General features: G+C 41.8%; 1 protein-coding gene across 1 annotated transcript in view; it reads left to right on the top strand.

The window, feature by feature from the left end:
- Window positions 1–812: 812 nt before the first annotated feature.
- LOC102306447 (carbohydrate sulfotransferase 11) overlaps window positions 813–17087 on the top strand; it is a 23202-nt gene continuing 6927 nt past the window's right edge. The window contains exons 1-2 of the mRNA XM_005933461.3: window positions 813–1405; window positions 13776–13855. Coding sequence (XP_005933523.1) covers window positions 1312–1405; window positions 13776–13855 — 174 coding nt within the window. The 5' untranslated portion in view covers window positions 813–1311. The remainder of the gene's footprint in view (window positions 1406–13775; window positions 13856–17087) is intronic.

The raw sequence follows: 17087 nt of genomic DNA on the forward strand, positions 1-17087 counted from the left end.
CATGTTCAGTGGTACAAAATTGACTTGCTGCAAAATGAGTGGAAGAGAAAAGCTTGGAGAAGAAAAGGGGCCGATGATGATCTGAAGCATGTATGATCTGTTAAACATGGTAGAGGAAATTTCAGTCCCCAATCTCAAAACGACAGAGCATTGTTTTACAGTTATTACATACAAAACTGAAGGCAGAAAGACCCACAGCAACTAAAGGTGGCTGTAGTAAAGGCCCAACAGAGCTCCGCAAGAGGAGAGCCAGCATTTTGTGATGCTCATGGTTTCTAGACAGGCAGGTTTTGCATTTTCTCATTTAAAACAGTCCATATTATCTCCCATCCTAAACGTTGGTTTTTCCAGCTACTTTTGATCCTCTGGAAATGGGGGTGGGAACTGATTTTTATAGACCAGTCCCCCCACTCTGAATTGGAAAAGAACCACACTTTTCCAACACATCTAACATTTCAGGCTATATGAAGGCTTTCTCTGGGTGTTTCTTTGCTAATCTTAAAATTTAGTCTTGTCCCAGCATTATAAAAACCATGTCTGAAACCAGTCATGTCTTTAATATTTCTGGTATTAAATTTTGTTCTATTTGTACGAAAATTTTACACATTTTTTAAAGACTGAAATTCAGCAAGCTTTTAAAATCTAAGGTTTGAAATTCATAAAAGGTGCAAGACTCTTATTCTGAAATGCCTCTAGAAGCGTTTCCACCAGTGATATTAATTTATTTTTTTTATTAATTTCGCATTAATTAATTGTAAACCGGTTCAGTCCCAACCTCACAGCAGATTTCATACTGTCTGTATAGAAGTTTTACTTTGAAAGGTCTCCCCGGAACCCGCCCTTCTTCTGAAACGTGTCGCTTATTCTCGACCACCGGGTCGTTGAGTGGTTGGACCCTTTCTGTGTCCGCGGGGAGAAAGGGGTTAAGCGGACATTTGGAAAGACCCTGTCGTGGCGTATAAAGGGCCCGTTACCCACGCAGTCCGGCGGCCTGTGCTGGCACCACAGCGGCAGTGATGCAGCCTTCTCCGTCGTCTCTACAAAGGCACACAGAAACGCGTCGGTAACCGAGAGAGACACGGCAGACCAGCGGAGTCTGCAGCCCGGGGCCCCCTCGTCCTCCCTCACCGCTGCCTCCTCCTGACCCGGCATGCGAGGATGTCCAGGAAGATAAGGAGCGGCAAAGGTCGAGCAGCGAGCCGGATCGATGCTCCCACGGCCGGTGAAGTAGACTCGACAAAAACCGTGTAGTTCGCCTGAACCCTGGCAGGATTGGGCTCGGCTTCTCGGTGGCTTCCAGAGACTCTCAGGATGAGGAAACCCAGAGTGATCCGGATGGTTTTTGCCTTGTCCCTGGGATGTTTCGTCATGGTCATATTCTACTTTAACAGCAGTCTGAAGCCAGGTGAGTATAAATCCCATAAATACACAATATTTCCCCCTCTGCTCTGCTTAAACTTGCTTCCACACCCTGCCATCGGAGCGCTCATTCTCCTGCATCCCCGCTCTGTCTGCCTGCCGCTACGCTAAGAATAAAACTAAAGCTAAAACATTAAACATTAGAAATTAAGCGCCCCGTGAATAGTTTACACAGACGTCCCAACCTGACACCTTTCAAGCAAAGACAATATTTCATCACTTTTATCAGTTCATCTCCATCCATTTGCAAATGACTCAAGTATTTAAATATGAGGGGTTTTTTTCTTTTATCAGTAACAAAAGAAGTTTGATTAAATATTAATTTATAAGTTTTTCTAAATTTCCATCTAAATTTATCTCATATGATCTATAGTCCCATAAAGGGTTGTGTGTTTGTGAAGATCTCTTGTGTGGAGACAAAAGTGTATCTGATGTATGGGCTCTAGTTTAAAGTGTGCAGCAGACCAGCTGGTCCTTTTCTGTTGGCATATGGGTTTGCCCATGCCTTCATAATAAAACCCATTCATAACCCGCTGTGTTAATGGGTTGTGGCATACTTGTAATCCAATACACATATCAGTGAAGTGCATGAAAGCAGGCTATTGAGACATTCTTAGCCCAGCTATAAAGGATTTTTTTTGTGCGACTTGTTGGTCCTTGTCATTCCAATACTAAAGCGTGGCCTCCAGCCCATTGTCATTTCACCCCGTTGTGCTCCATCCCGATGTCTTTATTTTCCCATGAAGCTCAGATCTAAATTGAGGAACAGGAGAAAAACTTCCATTAGCAGAGTGTTTAGCGCAGTGTTTCCTCAGCTACAGGGAGGAGGGCTGGGAGCAGACGCAGCTGGCTGGCAGTGGGGTTGTCCCTTCGGTGGGATCTGCTTCCCTCTGCCACATACAAAGGCCTCTTTCACACGTGCTCAGCTGTTTTAGGGGCCTAAAAACTGTAGGTATAGCCCATATTGTGAGGTGGATTCACGTTTAATGGCGATCCAAGAAAGTTTGGGTGTGTGACATGTCCATAAGTAACTTGTGAAAGACGTTACTGTCAGTGTAGTGTTACACTGTTAAAGTCAGGGGTATCGGTTATGATAGCGTGACTGATATGCTTTTCTGTCAGTAGGTTAACGTGTCAGTGCGGTAGGTGTGATTGTGTAAGATGCAGTCACAAACCGTTACAGGTGTGTGGTTGAAATCAAAATCAAGGGTGTGGTTCTTCGGAAATGATGCGATAGTGCTGCAAGATGGTCTCAACATGCAGTTGTAAAAGAATAAAGTAACGCTCTGTGCTGTTTAGTGTATTTACATTAAGTGATGTTTGCATTTACAGTAGGATCTCGCACTCGCATTGCTTTTGATTTGATAGTCATACTCTAAAAAATGGGACACTAAAAGCTTGAGGAATTCTTAATCATCCAGGTAGAAAATCCCAGAAAGTTTTCGTAACCAAGTTTCTTCTTCAGCCTCACCTGCATTAACAATTAAGTTGGATAATAATTGAAACAAGCACCGCAGCCAAACAAAGAGCCAGAAGATCAGTTTCATGATCATTATTATGCAAAGCGCCATGACCACTGGTCAGTGGCCACGTGTACTTAAATCACAGCAGTGTAAGATGGTGCAAAATGTACTCTTAGCCCCCCTCACCGTGAACGTAAATAGGAAATAATCACCTCTAAACTGATCAGGGGGTTTCCTCATCATCTTACAAACCTGTGTTCATCTAAAAGCTTCTACTGCTGATCATAACAGCTTAAAAATGCCTCCACCAAAAAACTTGCAACATTAGACCTCCCCAAACCAAATGTATTGTTATTATTATTTTACCTTTTCTGTGGTACATCCATGTGTACAAAAAACAGTTGCCTTTGAGAAAGCACTTGGCAACAGTGGGGATGAAAAACTCACTTTTAACAGGAAGAAGCTTCCAGGATTCATGGAGTGGGGTGCCACTGTTAGCTGGGCCAGCTGTGGATCAGGATCATGAAGCTATATGAATATTGTCTTTCAATATTGCTCTGAAACATGGTGCTTGTTGTTTTGAATGTATTACAGAAAGCTTTATCGCGCCAGTCCAAAGGACTAACAAAAAATGTGTCCTTGATAGTACTAGAGGCTAAGGTACTGCTATCCAGACACAGGACTTCACATTTCTGACATTTTGAGGAGCAAATTCAAATTAAGAGATAGAAAATTACAGATAATCCAGGCCTTTGTGACATGTTTTTAGTGCCAGCTTCATAGATTAACAAAACTATGTTTCATCTGCATGTCAGTGGAAATGTGTATATATTTATTTTAGCAGGCGATCCCATAGAACTTCATAACTAACCTTTGACTTGACTTTTACATTTGTGACTTCTAGATTTAAAAAAAAAAAAAAAAAGGTTCATCTGTGTGCACGTCATAACTAATAAAAACGGGAGACATGTCCTAGCAGGAAAAGCAGGGGTGTGTTAGTGACAGTAATGATGGTTTGCTGCTCGGTGATATAATGACTTAACGAAGCCATCGGCGGTGTTATTGGCCATACCTGTGCTTCTACTTCGTGGGAAATTCAGTGTTGGTGTGGAAGAGCAGCACACTAGAGCTGTCCCATCAAAAAGTGGCACTGCAAGTTAAATTTTTTTATGTCCTTGTTAAGTAAGCAGGTCTTAAAACAGCATCATACCCTAGTCGCTTGAAAAAGAAGGTAGCAATCTTGATCAGTCACCATCCATTTAAACTGGCTTTTTCACAAGGTTGTGTGCTTCGCTGTATAAAAGAAAGGGGAGCGCTTGATTCGTTACAGGTCCAAACGAGAGCTTTCTAGCCAGGATAAATGCACAAAAGCAATTGTTTCCTCACCAGCTACAAAAATCGGCAGTGGATGATTTTCCAGTCCGATCGACAGTGCAAACCCCCCAAAATTAAAGATGCTTTTATTTATGATTACTGTAAATTGCTATTGTGTATTAATTTGCCTTTGTGAGTTAATTTTGATTGAATAGGTTTACAACCAGTGCTTTGATGAGACACATGGCATAAGTGCACACATTCCTAGATGCTGCCTCTGTTTTTTTTTTTGGGGGGGGGGGATTGGCTCCACGTATTCCAAACACACCTGGAATGCAGCTCACGCGCCGACCATTAAACCTGCCTGTCTGCTCTAAGTGAATCTAAATTGGTTTCAGATATGCAGTTAGTTAGAGCTGCTTCACCTCCCCTATCTGGGGTAAAGGTCAGAGTGTTTTTAGGCGACGTGAAGCTGAAGGAGAACAGCCGCATAACAAAGGAACATAGTGCCAAGTCAGAGTTAGCATAAAATTACAGTGCTTGGAAATGCAGTGCTAATCCAAATTTAGCATAATTGCATAGATGCAGAGTGGCTTTACTGTAACATCCTGGACAGAAATAGTTTTTCAGAACACGAGTTGCCTTTCATGCTGCAGAAACTTAACCCTTTGTGACGTCTTCGTATCCGGTCTTTGAAATTCACATCTGTTTTAGAAAAGCTGACTTTGTAAGATGGGCTTATGTGTCAGCGTGAGATGTCTTTACTACAGTCGCCACTATGATTTCGCCTTTGGGCTTTTAGACGCATTGACTGAAGAGGAAGAAGTATATCATAGTCTCGAATGTGGTGTTGTATGTTACAGCACAGTGAGGGACTTCTCCCTTTGTTTTCCTGGGAGTAAAATCCAGGAACATCACACATACAGATGTGAGCTGACTGCTATGAGTGTAGCTAGTTGTAGCTGTTTAATCACAAACAGAGCCTGAGACTATTGTGTGGGCCTCGAGGCAGCTGTTGTTATTCATGTACTGGAGACTTACCCCCATCTCATCCCTCCCTTGTCTAGGCTTGACTTGAGGCCACAAAAGTCATAAAAATTAGCTTCCCAGAACTCTGTCGGAGCACTGACGAAATTGTTGCGGCGCTCTTTGGAAACTAATTTTCACACATGGTCACTTGTGGATGGGACATTATCCAATTAAAAGCAGACTCATCCACACAGGAACAGTGTGTGACCTGATCTTCGTATGCTGCGGCGTGCAGTTGCCAGCTGAAATCGCTCGCTCCTCCTGGCTGCTGTCAGATCCCCGTCCGTCTGCGGTGACATGGGGGGTCGGGGTGGTCCTGCTGTTCCAGCCTGTTCTCCAGCCAGCTGCATATTCATGAAACGGCACAGCAGGAGCTGATAGCACAGAAAGTACTCTGGAGGAATTTTTTCAAAATTACATTAGGACCATCTGCTTTCAGAGCCCGTATCCTCAAGTGATTTAATTTTTCTGGTTTGTCCTTTCGCAATTAAAGTTACTGAATAAGTCTTCTGCTCTACTGTTTCAATCCAAGTGCTCTGTGGTAGCCAAATAATTCAACTCATCCCTACTTTGGTCCAGACTAAATTACACTGGCAAATATTGTCTGGGTTAGGGTTGTTCTGGTTCAGTAATTTTAGTCGCGCTCGGTTAAAAAGCCCACGCAGAGCCAGGCTTTTATTATTCCTCACTCAAAGAGCAACAAGAGACATGACATCATGTACAGGTACATGTTTCTACATAAATTTTACATATACAGGTGCAATGATCTTTTCCTCTTTATCAAGCCTTTTCATAAGGCTATTTATAATCCTTATCTTTATAATCTCTTCTGCTATTTGCACATTCTTTACTGTAAATTCCTAAGTTAATTTGTAAATTTTTGTGGTAAACTGTAAATTGTAAATATTGTAAAACTTTTCTTCTGTCATTTAATGGTCGGGCATTGTACAGCTACAAGCATTTCACCCCCATGTCATATGGTTGTGTGTGTGTGTGTGTGTGTGACAAATAAAATTTGAATTTAAGGCATATATGATATATAGTGATCATATAGTGTATATATAATGGAAGCAATAACATTTTTTTTAAATATTTTATTTTTATGTTAAAATAATAAGTGGGTATACAGAGGGCTGTCACTCCTGGATTCCTATTGCAAATTGATTAGAATGCATGTCCATGCACGTTAGGCTTATGTGTGGTTGTAAATTGGCTGGTGGGATGGTTAATGTTAATCTGAGGTAACTAAAGTTTATACAATGAGGTGATGGTGTAGAGTGCTCGGAGTGATCAGGAAGAGTGCAGAATAAATACCAATCTATTTGATTGTGTTTACTAATGCATGCAGTGTTTGTCACAGTAAAGTTACTGACCGCCCTAATGTATGGTAGACATTCAGTGTCCTCAGATGATGAACCTTAATAACTTGAATCACCCAGTAAACAGCTGTCATTGTAGGATCACAGAAATCTGTGACTCTGACAGCAGTGACTAGTGGTTAAAGTGTCGCCTCACAGCAGGAAGCTTCCTCATTTTTTCTGTACGTATAAAACAGAAAACTCTAACACCAGGCTGTTAAGGTCCATTAGTGAATTTAACCATCATTGCTTTTGCATATGAAGAAAGTCGGAGGTGCCTAGACCCACGGGAGATTCAGTTTAAGTTAAATGGGCCTCAGGATTGTACTACACTGGTGAAACATGCAGTCGGGTCAGTATTTTCCTGTGTGATGGATATTTCTCTTTACGGCCAAATATGTGTCTATTGTCACTGTTTCCAACTGCTCAAATGCAGATGTGATGGATTTTAGTCAGCCAGCTAATGAGTCGCCCCACAAATGCACATTGAACTCTTTTACGCTTCTGCACAGGATCATAGGGACTCCTGGATCTGCAGACATTCTTCTAAGACTCAGCAAACAGACAGTACACCACCCACATGCTCCTGCCTATGCACTAACACCCTTTTCACACACACATTTGTGGCCTAAAAGGATCAGGCTTTCCCTTGTACAGCGTCAAAGCTACTCTTTGGCAAGTCAGGTCAAGGAAGGGGGGGGGCAGTTTTCCCAGTGGGACCTAAACACAGAGCTCATTTCATGGCTCGGACAGCAGGAACACACATCGGCCTTTCTATATTTTGCATTTCCCCAGCATTTGGTTCCGTGCGTACCGTAAGGAATGCTGTAGGCTTTGGGGTCCAGACAGGGTTAAACCAACAGGACGACGTCTTCTTTTGAGTCTGCCTTAGCTGGGGTTGGTGAGTTTCAGACGTCTTGTATCAGTGGAGGAGTTTAGGGCAGCTGAGACACTGTTTTGTTAGAGTGGTACACGGTTATAACCAGCAGCTTTTTTTCTTTTTTCTTTTTTTCCCCTTCTAATGGCAAAACATAGCGCACATTTTTCCACCTATATCTATGCTGTGCAGTGTGTCCTAGTGTCTGCGCCCAGTCCTGATATCCAGCTATTCTGACATTTTAAACAGTTTCTTGATATTTTCACCTGCCCCCCTTTTAAATACCTCATGACAAAACTTGGACTGTAAATTTCCTTGCTTGCTAATTGATGCCAAGTTAGCAGATGACAGATGAGACACAAACCTTTTCAGTGTGCTGTCTCACCCTGTTGCTGAAACACTCAGTTTTCCAGGTGTTTGTCAGCTTCTGAATCATTTCAGCCGCTACCTCTCTGTTCCATTTAAGTGCTCTCTTTGGGAGGGGTCGCAATGAAATGTGTTTAGAAAACAGGTCAGATAAATTGGTGCACTGTGGCAGAATGATCTCCTCACCTCGGCAGCTCAAGGCAAAAGACAAAGCCTCCTTTTGGCAGCAGCATCCGGCTGCATGTGACGCTCTTGATTCCAGTAATAAGGCATCATCTGGCTTTTTGGCAGAGGTGAATCCACTAAATGAGAAGATTATTTATGTGTCAAAAGAATTGATGCTGATTACTGTGAAGCTTGCTTCTTATGTATAAATCTCTGAGTGTTTGCTGTGATCAGTGATATTCTTGTTATTGCAACAGCTAAGTACTTTCTAAGTGTTTTCCCAGGCTGTTCGCCTGGTACCTCTACGTTTGCCTATGTCAAACCAGGAGCCAAGTTAATGTTGAGGGTGCTGCACACTCACAGCAACTTTTTATCTCAAGGTGATTGCAAAGTTCGGCTGGTAGGAAGAAACCTTTCTGCAAACTGAGTCTGACTTTGACTAATGGCAATCACTCTGTAAGATTGTTGAAGGTTTGCTGGTTGGCTTTTGGTTCTAATCCTCTAGAAAAAGAAGGCTGCTCAGCGCGATTCTAATTGCTAATTTGAATTGTTGAATTTCTGTCTATATAGAACCAAATTGCGTGTAATGATATCAGACTGATAGCACAAGCTCTGTCTCATGGCAACATTTACGGCAGGTTTTAGTAACATGGTTGGCATGCTTGACAATCTCATTTTGCAACAAAGTAACTGAAATTAAATAAGTAAATCTTATTGGATTAACACATTGCATAGTATGGGCCAGTAATATTGGCCTGCTGGTAAACCAGTTGGCTGCTTGTACAGCAGTACCAATGCTAGCTAACTGAATGTAGTGTGTGTCAGGCACTGGCTTTATATGGGGTTGTAGTGGTTATTTGTGTTTGAGTGATAAATTGTCACATGTGGTCAAAGTGTAAGTCAAGGTGTAAACGATTGTAAAATGTGACGCTAACACAACAGTCATGTTCAACTGTTGAAATCCTGCTTATCAGTAAATCAGTAAATTTTTAGGTGTTTTGGGGAAATGGCTGCTTTGTTTAAGTTCCATGGGTCATTCCACACAGTATTTTAAGAGAGAGTGCAAAAGAACGAAATGCAATGCATCCCTTTTTTAGCTTTTATAAATTGGTCCTGAATAACTTTAGTTGCAGCCAGACTGGGAATTTTGCCTCTAAATTGGGTGCATTCAAGTTAAGTGGGAAACACTGTAAACTGTTTTAATGGTTGCTATCTGGGTAGAAGCCAGTGCAAGCTAACACTGAGCAGCTTATATTTTTATTGAACTGAACATTAACATTTAGTGCTATATCTGTGGTAGGGCTGAACGATTATGGTCAAAGTGATCATTTTGATCACTTGTTAGTCAGTATTGGTGTTCATTCACTTGGTTTGAGTGAATCTTTGGCAAAGATGTTGGTGACGTCAGTGCACCTTTGTGAGTGCTCATGCACAGTATGCATGCTCGCTTTAATGGACTTTTATGGAGCTGATGTTGGACAGTTCACGTCAGCAGCCATGTTTTTTTTTTTTGGTTTTTTTTGGTTTTGTTTGTTTGTTTGTTTGTTTTGGCAGAGTTTTATTTAGAACTGCAGTTTTTGGTGGTTTTTCAGCCAGCTGATTGCTTAAGAGTATTTCTGAAAAATGGATGATGATGATCCACTTCGAGGCATGAGTGTGGCAGACATTTGAATTCTGTTGTACATCTTTGAACGTAGTCTTACTGGTCCAGGACACTTCAGAACGCCTGTGACTGTCACATGCTGGCATGCAGTCGGAGCTCCTGATTTGCTTTTTGCTTTGCATTCTATTGGCTGAGCACATATTTTAAATATTATGTGATCGTGTTCATTTAACTGTGGGAAGCTAAAATCAAGATTAAAATTCCATTAACTGTGCAGCCTTAATGTGTGGTGAGAATGTTGGCCAGTTGTAAAAGCTTGCAAAATGAGGCGGCTGATGCAACAGTCACGGTCTACTGTTGCAGTCCTCCTTATCAGTAACTGCACCTGGCATGCTTGCTATAGACAACGCTACGCTGACCAGATTCATACATTATGTTAATAAGTACATGGGGATGGAGTGTGCATGTTGGAATGCAAGTGTATAAATGAAAGTGTCTGAAATAAGATGGGCACTGATATATGATCTTTATACAATACTGTTGCACAGCTTCAGCATTTCTCTAGTTACTCTCACCTGCTATTAGAAGCTAGTAAAGACCTGTGATTTCACTTGTATGATTGACTATGTGTCTCTCGCAGGTATTCTCAATGATTCTGTGTAGTATGCTCATTACTGCATGCTGCGCTGCCTGCAGTGAGCGTGTTTACAGCTCATAACCAGTTTGCCATGAGTGACCTGACCACACCACAGGGAGGAGAGAGGTGCACACATGTGGTCACTTGAGTCTCACAGTAGCCTGTGCTCAATAGTGTTGGGCCTGTGCAGTTCATTTTCCACCATTACAGCATCATTGTCTCCAATTAAAGCAGCTAATTAGTGACAAATCCTGAGCTTTTGTAAATCTAATTGTCTCCAGATGACAAATGTTGCTGTTCGTGCAAGTTTGGAGCGTAATGACTGCATAAAAGGCAGACTTGTACATAAGGCGTTTGTGCATACTGCCATTTGAATAATGGCACAGCACAGGAAGTCATTTGTTCAATGGGCAGTTAGTGCTGAGTTGCACTACTCAATCTGGACTTGCAGCCACACAGCTGCTTACAGATGTTTACTCCAGGGAAAAGCAGCCCGGCCTTGTCTCTGTGAGCAAACTGATGTCATTTCATTGTTGATGCGCTGTGAAGAGCACGTCTCTAACAGGAAGTTATGTGTTTAAACTTGAGTTTAGCCATGAGCCAGTGGCTTCAAGACAAAAGAACCAAATCCTAAAGTGGATTTTTTTTTTTTTTTTTTTTTTAAATCAAATGATGAAGATGTTAATTGAAGGGACAGACTTTATTCATTCCGAACTTTATAAATAATCCCCCTTTTTCATTTGTTGAAAGTGACGGGTATCCCTGCAGTCCAGCACTTGTGGACATCATCACATGCTTCCTTCTTTGAGGTTTGCTGTTCACTTTTGGTCTCAGTAAGTGAAAAGCATGCTGGGCTGATGTTAGGTGACCAACTCTGTTCTTTGCCCTGAGATTTGGGTTATGATCCGTTTGCATTGTTATACACTGTCTGAACAGTTTAGGAGCATTTGTCTGAACCTGAGCCTCTTTGGACCTCATAGTGGTCCAGTGAACTGCTTCTGTGTAACACTTGAAACAAGTTCAAGTACGACTTTTATCTGCTTAGTTTGCTGTCGATAATGAGGGAACCTGGCTGTTGGACTGCTTGTCAGTGAATATATAAGGGCCTCTAAAACTGGGGGAGTTTGTGAAAATGGATGTAATCATTAAACAGTTAATGTGATATTTTTCTTCACATTGTGGTTATTTAAATGGCAGCAATACAGAAGAACATTTATGGAGTTTTCTGAATGAGTTTCAGTGGATTATTGCCTGTATCGCTTGAAACTCCTGAGCAGCAAGGGGTGAACATTTGTTAGTGAAAATATGGAAATTTTGTGTGTGCGTGTGTGTGTACTTGAATCGTCAAACATACTGGGAAGTTCATGAATTGAAGCAAGGTCTAACTTGTGTAGAAAGGGATCACTAATTGCAGGGATTATTCTTCCTGGAATCGACACGCACGCTAAAAGCAAAGTTGGTTCAATGCTGGATTTTCCAGAAAGAGGCACCGATGTCACCGAAACTACACTGCACCAGGTGGTCTGAGTTCGGCGAGATACTGGAAACCTAACCCTCTTCAGCTGAACTGAATCAGCAGCATGAGGACTTATTCTGTGAGCTTTTCACAGCAGCTTCAGATTGCCTGATCTTTGGACAGAGCCACGCTAGCTGTTTCTTTTCCCAGTCTTCTAACGCAGCGGTCCCCAAACCCCGGGCCACGGACCGCTACCGGTCCGTGAGTCGTTTGGTACTGGGTCGCGAGAGGTGAGGCTCGGGTGTGAAATGTATGGTTTTTATCAGTTTTCAGCGTTATTTTGTTATCGTTTTTATCGTTAACTCGGTTTTCCTGGGTCTTTTCACATGTGTTATGAATAAATCTTCTTTTTTTTCGGTACCAGTACTAGTTTTATTTTGTTGTATTTATCCGCGACACCTTAAAGGCCGGTCCGTGAAAATATTGTCGGGTATAAACCGGTCCGTGGCGCAAAAAAGGTTGGGGACCGCTGCTCTAACGAAGTGCCTCCTGGCTAACTTCATAATTTAAAACACTAAAATGACTCATCTCATCTGAAGAAGGTGACAGATTGCAGTTTTATCTTCAAGCTAACACTTACTGGCTAAACACACCAGAATACATCTGCGTTTCATTTAGGGAGTGTGCGTTTTTCATAAAAGAACATCTGATGAAGCGGGGCTATCTGTGTTTATCTCTGAGGAAAAAACAAATAACCTCCACACTACGCTGCAGATGGAGTGAAGATATGGCTTTTATATGAAGTGACTACGTCCACAACATGCAGATCAGATGGAAGTGTCTCTCTCAGTAACTCAGTCTCGTGAGTGTTGATTGTAACCTTACATCTGTGGCCGGAAAGTGTTCGATGTGATGAGCTTGTTCTGTAAATCAAATAAGCTGTGCTCCTGTGGGGATGTTCGCAGTGTCTTGGAGTCCTGCTGCTCCCTGTTGTGTCAGTGAGTCATGGTTCAGCAGCGTGGTGCTCATCTCTGCTTTCACTGCAGGCAGGTTGGAGTGCAGAATACGTGATGGTAGATGTTGTTCTGAGAGCTCGTTTTCATTTTTCTAACTATGATGAAACTGTTTGAGTTGGAGTGAAGCAACCACTGCCTTTCCAAACCAGGCCGCACGCCTTTGCATCTTTCTTTTTTTTTTTTTTTTTCTCCAACGAAGGCCTGCAGCTTTTAGGAGGAACAGATCGACTACCTTTACCCAGATTAAATCTGAGGATCATGTGGTAAAACTCTATACATGTCCAATATCTGGAAGGAAACAAATAATGGCTCTAAGCCAAAGGACATAAATAAGGTCCTTTTATCCTTCCTTTCAAACTTGAGTCTGACATAACGTGGAAAATGAAATGTTCTGCCCGGCCAAAACTCTTATGTTCCGTTTCTAAAGCACTCGAGCAAATAAAAGCAGCGATAACAAACCATGAAAGTTTACTTTATTGTTTCAGTGCAACGTTTTTGTGCTCAGTTTGTGTTAATGTTCTACAGTGCACTGTTTTATCTGTCTAATGATACACCACACTGTATTATTATTTATGATAATGGTAGTTAACACCAACAGTAGTAGTTAAATAGTAAATGAGCTGATTCTTGTGTACTGCTTGGGTTCAGTATCTTGCTTGAGGATATTTGGCTAATTATAATTTTGGCATTCAGTAATTCAGTGAATGATCAAATAAAATAATTGCGCTGCACCTCTTTATCCTCGGCCTTTGTTCCTCCCTGAAACCCTGCAGTAAGCTCACGCCCCTTCAGGCTGCAGCATGCTAAACTTCAATAAAAGCGCGAAGTCAGCGACTGATTGGTAATCATGGGATGGACACCGTCTGCCTTCTAACTCGCCTCATGTTGACAGTTTGCAAATGTTTCGTGCATATTTTCTTTAGAATGTGTCCACAGAAATATGAACACCAGCCAAACTACCACAGTCAGGGTCACCAGGACCACATTTGGGCGTGATGACACACATTCACAAAAGCATTATTAGTGATAATTCAGCGGTGACTGCTCCATAACCGATGTGCTTTTTCCTCAGCCTCAGAGGCGGTGGGTGAAAGCGGCAGCAGACAGAAGTCGAGGAGGAGTCCTCTACAGACGCTGTACGATGGCGATCAGGTCAGTCTAATGTCATGTGCACTTTAAATATTTATTTGTAAGGATTTATTCCAGGATTACTCGGGGTTATTTTAACAAACTTGGCAAAGGTCATGATAAATAGTCATTTTGTGATTTTATGATTCTTTGTGTTTCTGGAACGTTCTATGTTTGAATGAAAGAGAGCACATATAACCAGACAGGATAGGCCGAGTCTTTAATGACAAACAGGGTCTCATTTTTAATATTTAATAATAATCTTCTAGCTGTGGAAATTCAGTCCTCCTAAACTCCGCTGCAGGTCCATATATCAAACGATCACTATGGCATTACTGAGAGTTGAAAAACTGTCTAAAGTCTTTAAAATGATCAGCGTTCTGCTCTACCAGGTGTAACAATTGAGTTTAACATCCAGGCATCCATGAAAACTGAATTTATGACATTTAACGGAGTTAGAAGTTAGCAGGAAGTTAGCTCGCTAGCTTCTATCTAAATACAATATAGCATGTCCTGACTGCAGGGTTTTGGAAACAAATTCAAACGTACAGCTCTGTTATCACTTCCAACATCAATGAAGACAGAAAACTAAACAGCAGTGACGTTTGTAGGGTTACTGAAGTTGGGCTAGCTGGTATATAATGATGTGCTACGTGACCTCTAGCGACACAGCTATGTTAGCATAATATAAACAAGCTAACTTTTTTTCCACTCGATAAAAGTTAACGTGAGTGTTCTCGGTGGTCAGAAACAAATGTAATCGCATGGCAGGATGCTGTAAAAGGACCAAACTTCAGCCAGGAGAACAACTGAGATAATCCATCCACAATACGAGGTTAGTCATTCATATACTGCTGCATGGGCTGGGCTGTAGTTACATCCTAAGGTTTTAAAAACTGAGCTTAAATAAATGATTAGCGGTAATAAAAGCCGAGGGAGGTCAACAGTGATCACTGACTGTTTTAGGAGCTTTTTGAGATCAAATAGAAGAAAATGCATAACATTAAACATGTTAACAACACAAAAGCCATATTAAACACAGGCTACTTTAGGCCCGGAAGTAGGATTCGTCACGTCATCACTTAATGACCGGATACACCACCAGCTAGCGGAGAGTCAGAGAGACAATCAGAATAATACTGTCATCCTCTATGTACCAGATTTATCAGAGAAACTCAGGAGAGTCTTCTCCAATCACGACATCCCCGTGTACTTCAGACCCAGCCACACACTCAGACAAAAACTGGTTCATCCCAAAGACAAAACTCCTAAGCACAAACTTAACATCGTAGTGTATGCTGTGCAGTGTGGCGAGGAATGCTCAGACCTCTACATCGGAGAGACCAAACAGCCACTTCATAAACGCATGGCTGAACATAGAAGAGCCACCTCCACTTAATTCAGCAGTTCAGTCCACGTTTTGCTCCGGTCCTCATAAATCTGCTTTAGCTGCATCTAAAGGAAAGTAATACCTGCTCTTTGTAACGAAATGTCTAAGAGACAAATCTCCCCGGAAATTTGTGAAGTCTTGATAGTGATATTTTTCATGTCAAGGAGAAATACTTTGATGCACTCCCATCTGAGCGGTAAAAGAGGAGAAATAAAGGTCGGCCATTTTTGTGGAATTAAAGACACGACATTTATAGAGGAGGCTTCACGACTTTGTACAGATACTGTCAGGCAGTTAAGAGTTTTATATTTAGAGCTGCGTCTGACTGCTTTTCATCCATGCACAGGTTACATAAAGCTAAAAGCAGTAACAGGAGCCGCCCTTTATCAGGAAATACAAAAATATCACTTTTTTTTTTTGGTTTTTTTTTTGTAATGAACCACTTTTTCGGTCGTTAGCAGGTTTACTGTCTGGAGCTTAGTATTAGACAGAAACATGTCCATGTGCAGCCTTTCATTTCCACTCTAGTTATGAGTTGCTTATAACAGCTGTACACAACCATTGCCTCACTGGGTGTTGACATATCTGAACACACACTTTCATCCCCGCTTTGTTTTGACTCAAGCTCACTTGACATTAAACAGCGATGACTCAGCGTAACTTTTAGCTATCAGTTTGTTCTTTGGAAACAGCTGCCATTATTGAGTTCAATTCAGTATTTGCTTTTTGAGGAGGCTTTCTCAGGTAAACACCCGTGGGCGGGGCTCTGAATGACCACTTTCCTCTACGCAGACGTTCAGCGTTCATGATCTGGGCTCTGCTATTAAAGCAAATCTTACAGCTGGTTCCAGTTAAATCTCCCTGTGAGGAGAAGGACGGTGCACATGCCAGAAAACAAACTAGCTCCAGTGGAGTCCGGTCCACTCGCTTCCAATTGATGTCATATTTTCACTGTTCCATTTCCACTTAAACTGTTTAGCAGCAGCAGGATGCTGGAGTGAGCTTGATTAATGTGAGGCAGATTTATTTAATTGTTTAATTCTGTAAACACAATGGGCAACTGATTCTGTCTCCATTTGTTGCTCTCTGCACATGTGCAGCAGGTAACTGGGTGAAAAGCGGAATAGCTGACAACCTGGCGACTGGAAGAAACTGAGCAATACAATTAAGAATTGAGTGCAACCATTGCTTACAACTTGTAAGAAAGTTGTAAGACTCGTTGCTGTCACTTTTTTGGGTGCAAAAATCCTCTTTTCAAACTGTTTTTAAGTTTTTGTGATGCGCTGCTTGTAACAAAGTGCTTAAAGATACCAAGGAACTAAGATTTAAATTGTAAGTCGTCTGTGTAGATACAACATTGGTTGACTTGAGTAAGGCGCCTTTTTATACTTTAGTGAAGTGGGTTAACAAACCCAAAACGAGCAGAATTCTTCTAACAATGGTCAGGTACAAAGACTGGACTAAACTTGAGTGAAAAAGCAGCCAATGTCCAAAAAAAATCTTTGAAAGACCTCCACAAAATCTGGATAATTATTGCTCGAGACCCCTTTTAAAAACTGGCAGGAAAGTCTGAGGCCAACTGATGGCCATTTTATAATTGCACCAACAGCTGTCACCGTCTCACCAAGCTTCTGGCTGACTGATGGTCTTGCAGCCCAGTCCAGCCTTGCGCAGGGCTACAGTCTGGTCCCTGACGTCCTTTGACAGCTCTGTGCTCTTGCTCATGATGGTGGCAGGTTGGAAATGAAGAATGTGTGGTTTATATTAGAGATGGCACGATACCACTTTTTTATGTCCGATACCGATATCATAAATTTGGATATCTGCCGATACCGATATGAATCCGATATAGTGTTTTTTAATCAA

This window comes from Haplochromis burtoni, unplaced genomic scaffold (assembly GCF_018398535.1).
Source record: "Haplochromis burtoni strain Fernald_Lab_line unplaced genomic scaffold, NCSU_Asbu1 Contig_97, whole genome shotgun sequence".
Taxonomy (NCBI): Eukaryota; Metazoa; Chordata; class Actinopteri; order Cichliformes; family Cichlidae; genus Haplochromis; species Haplochromis burtoni.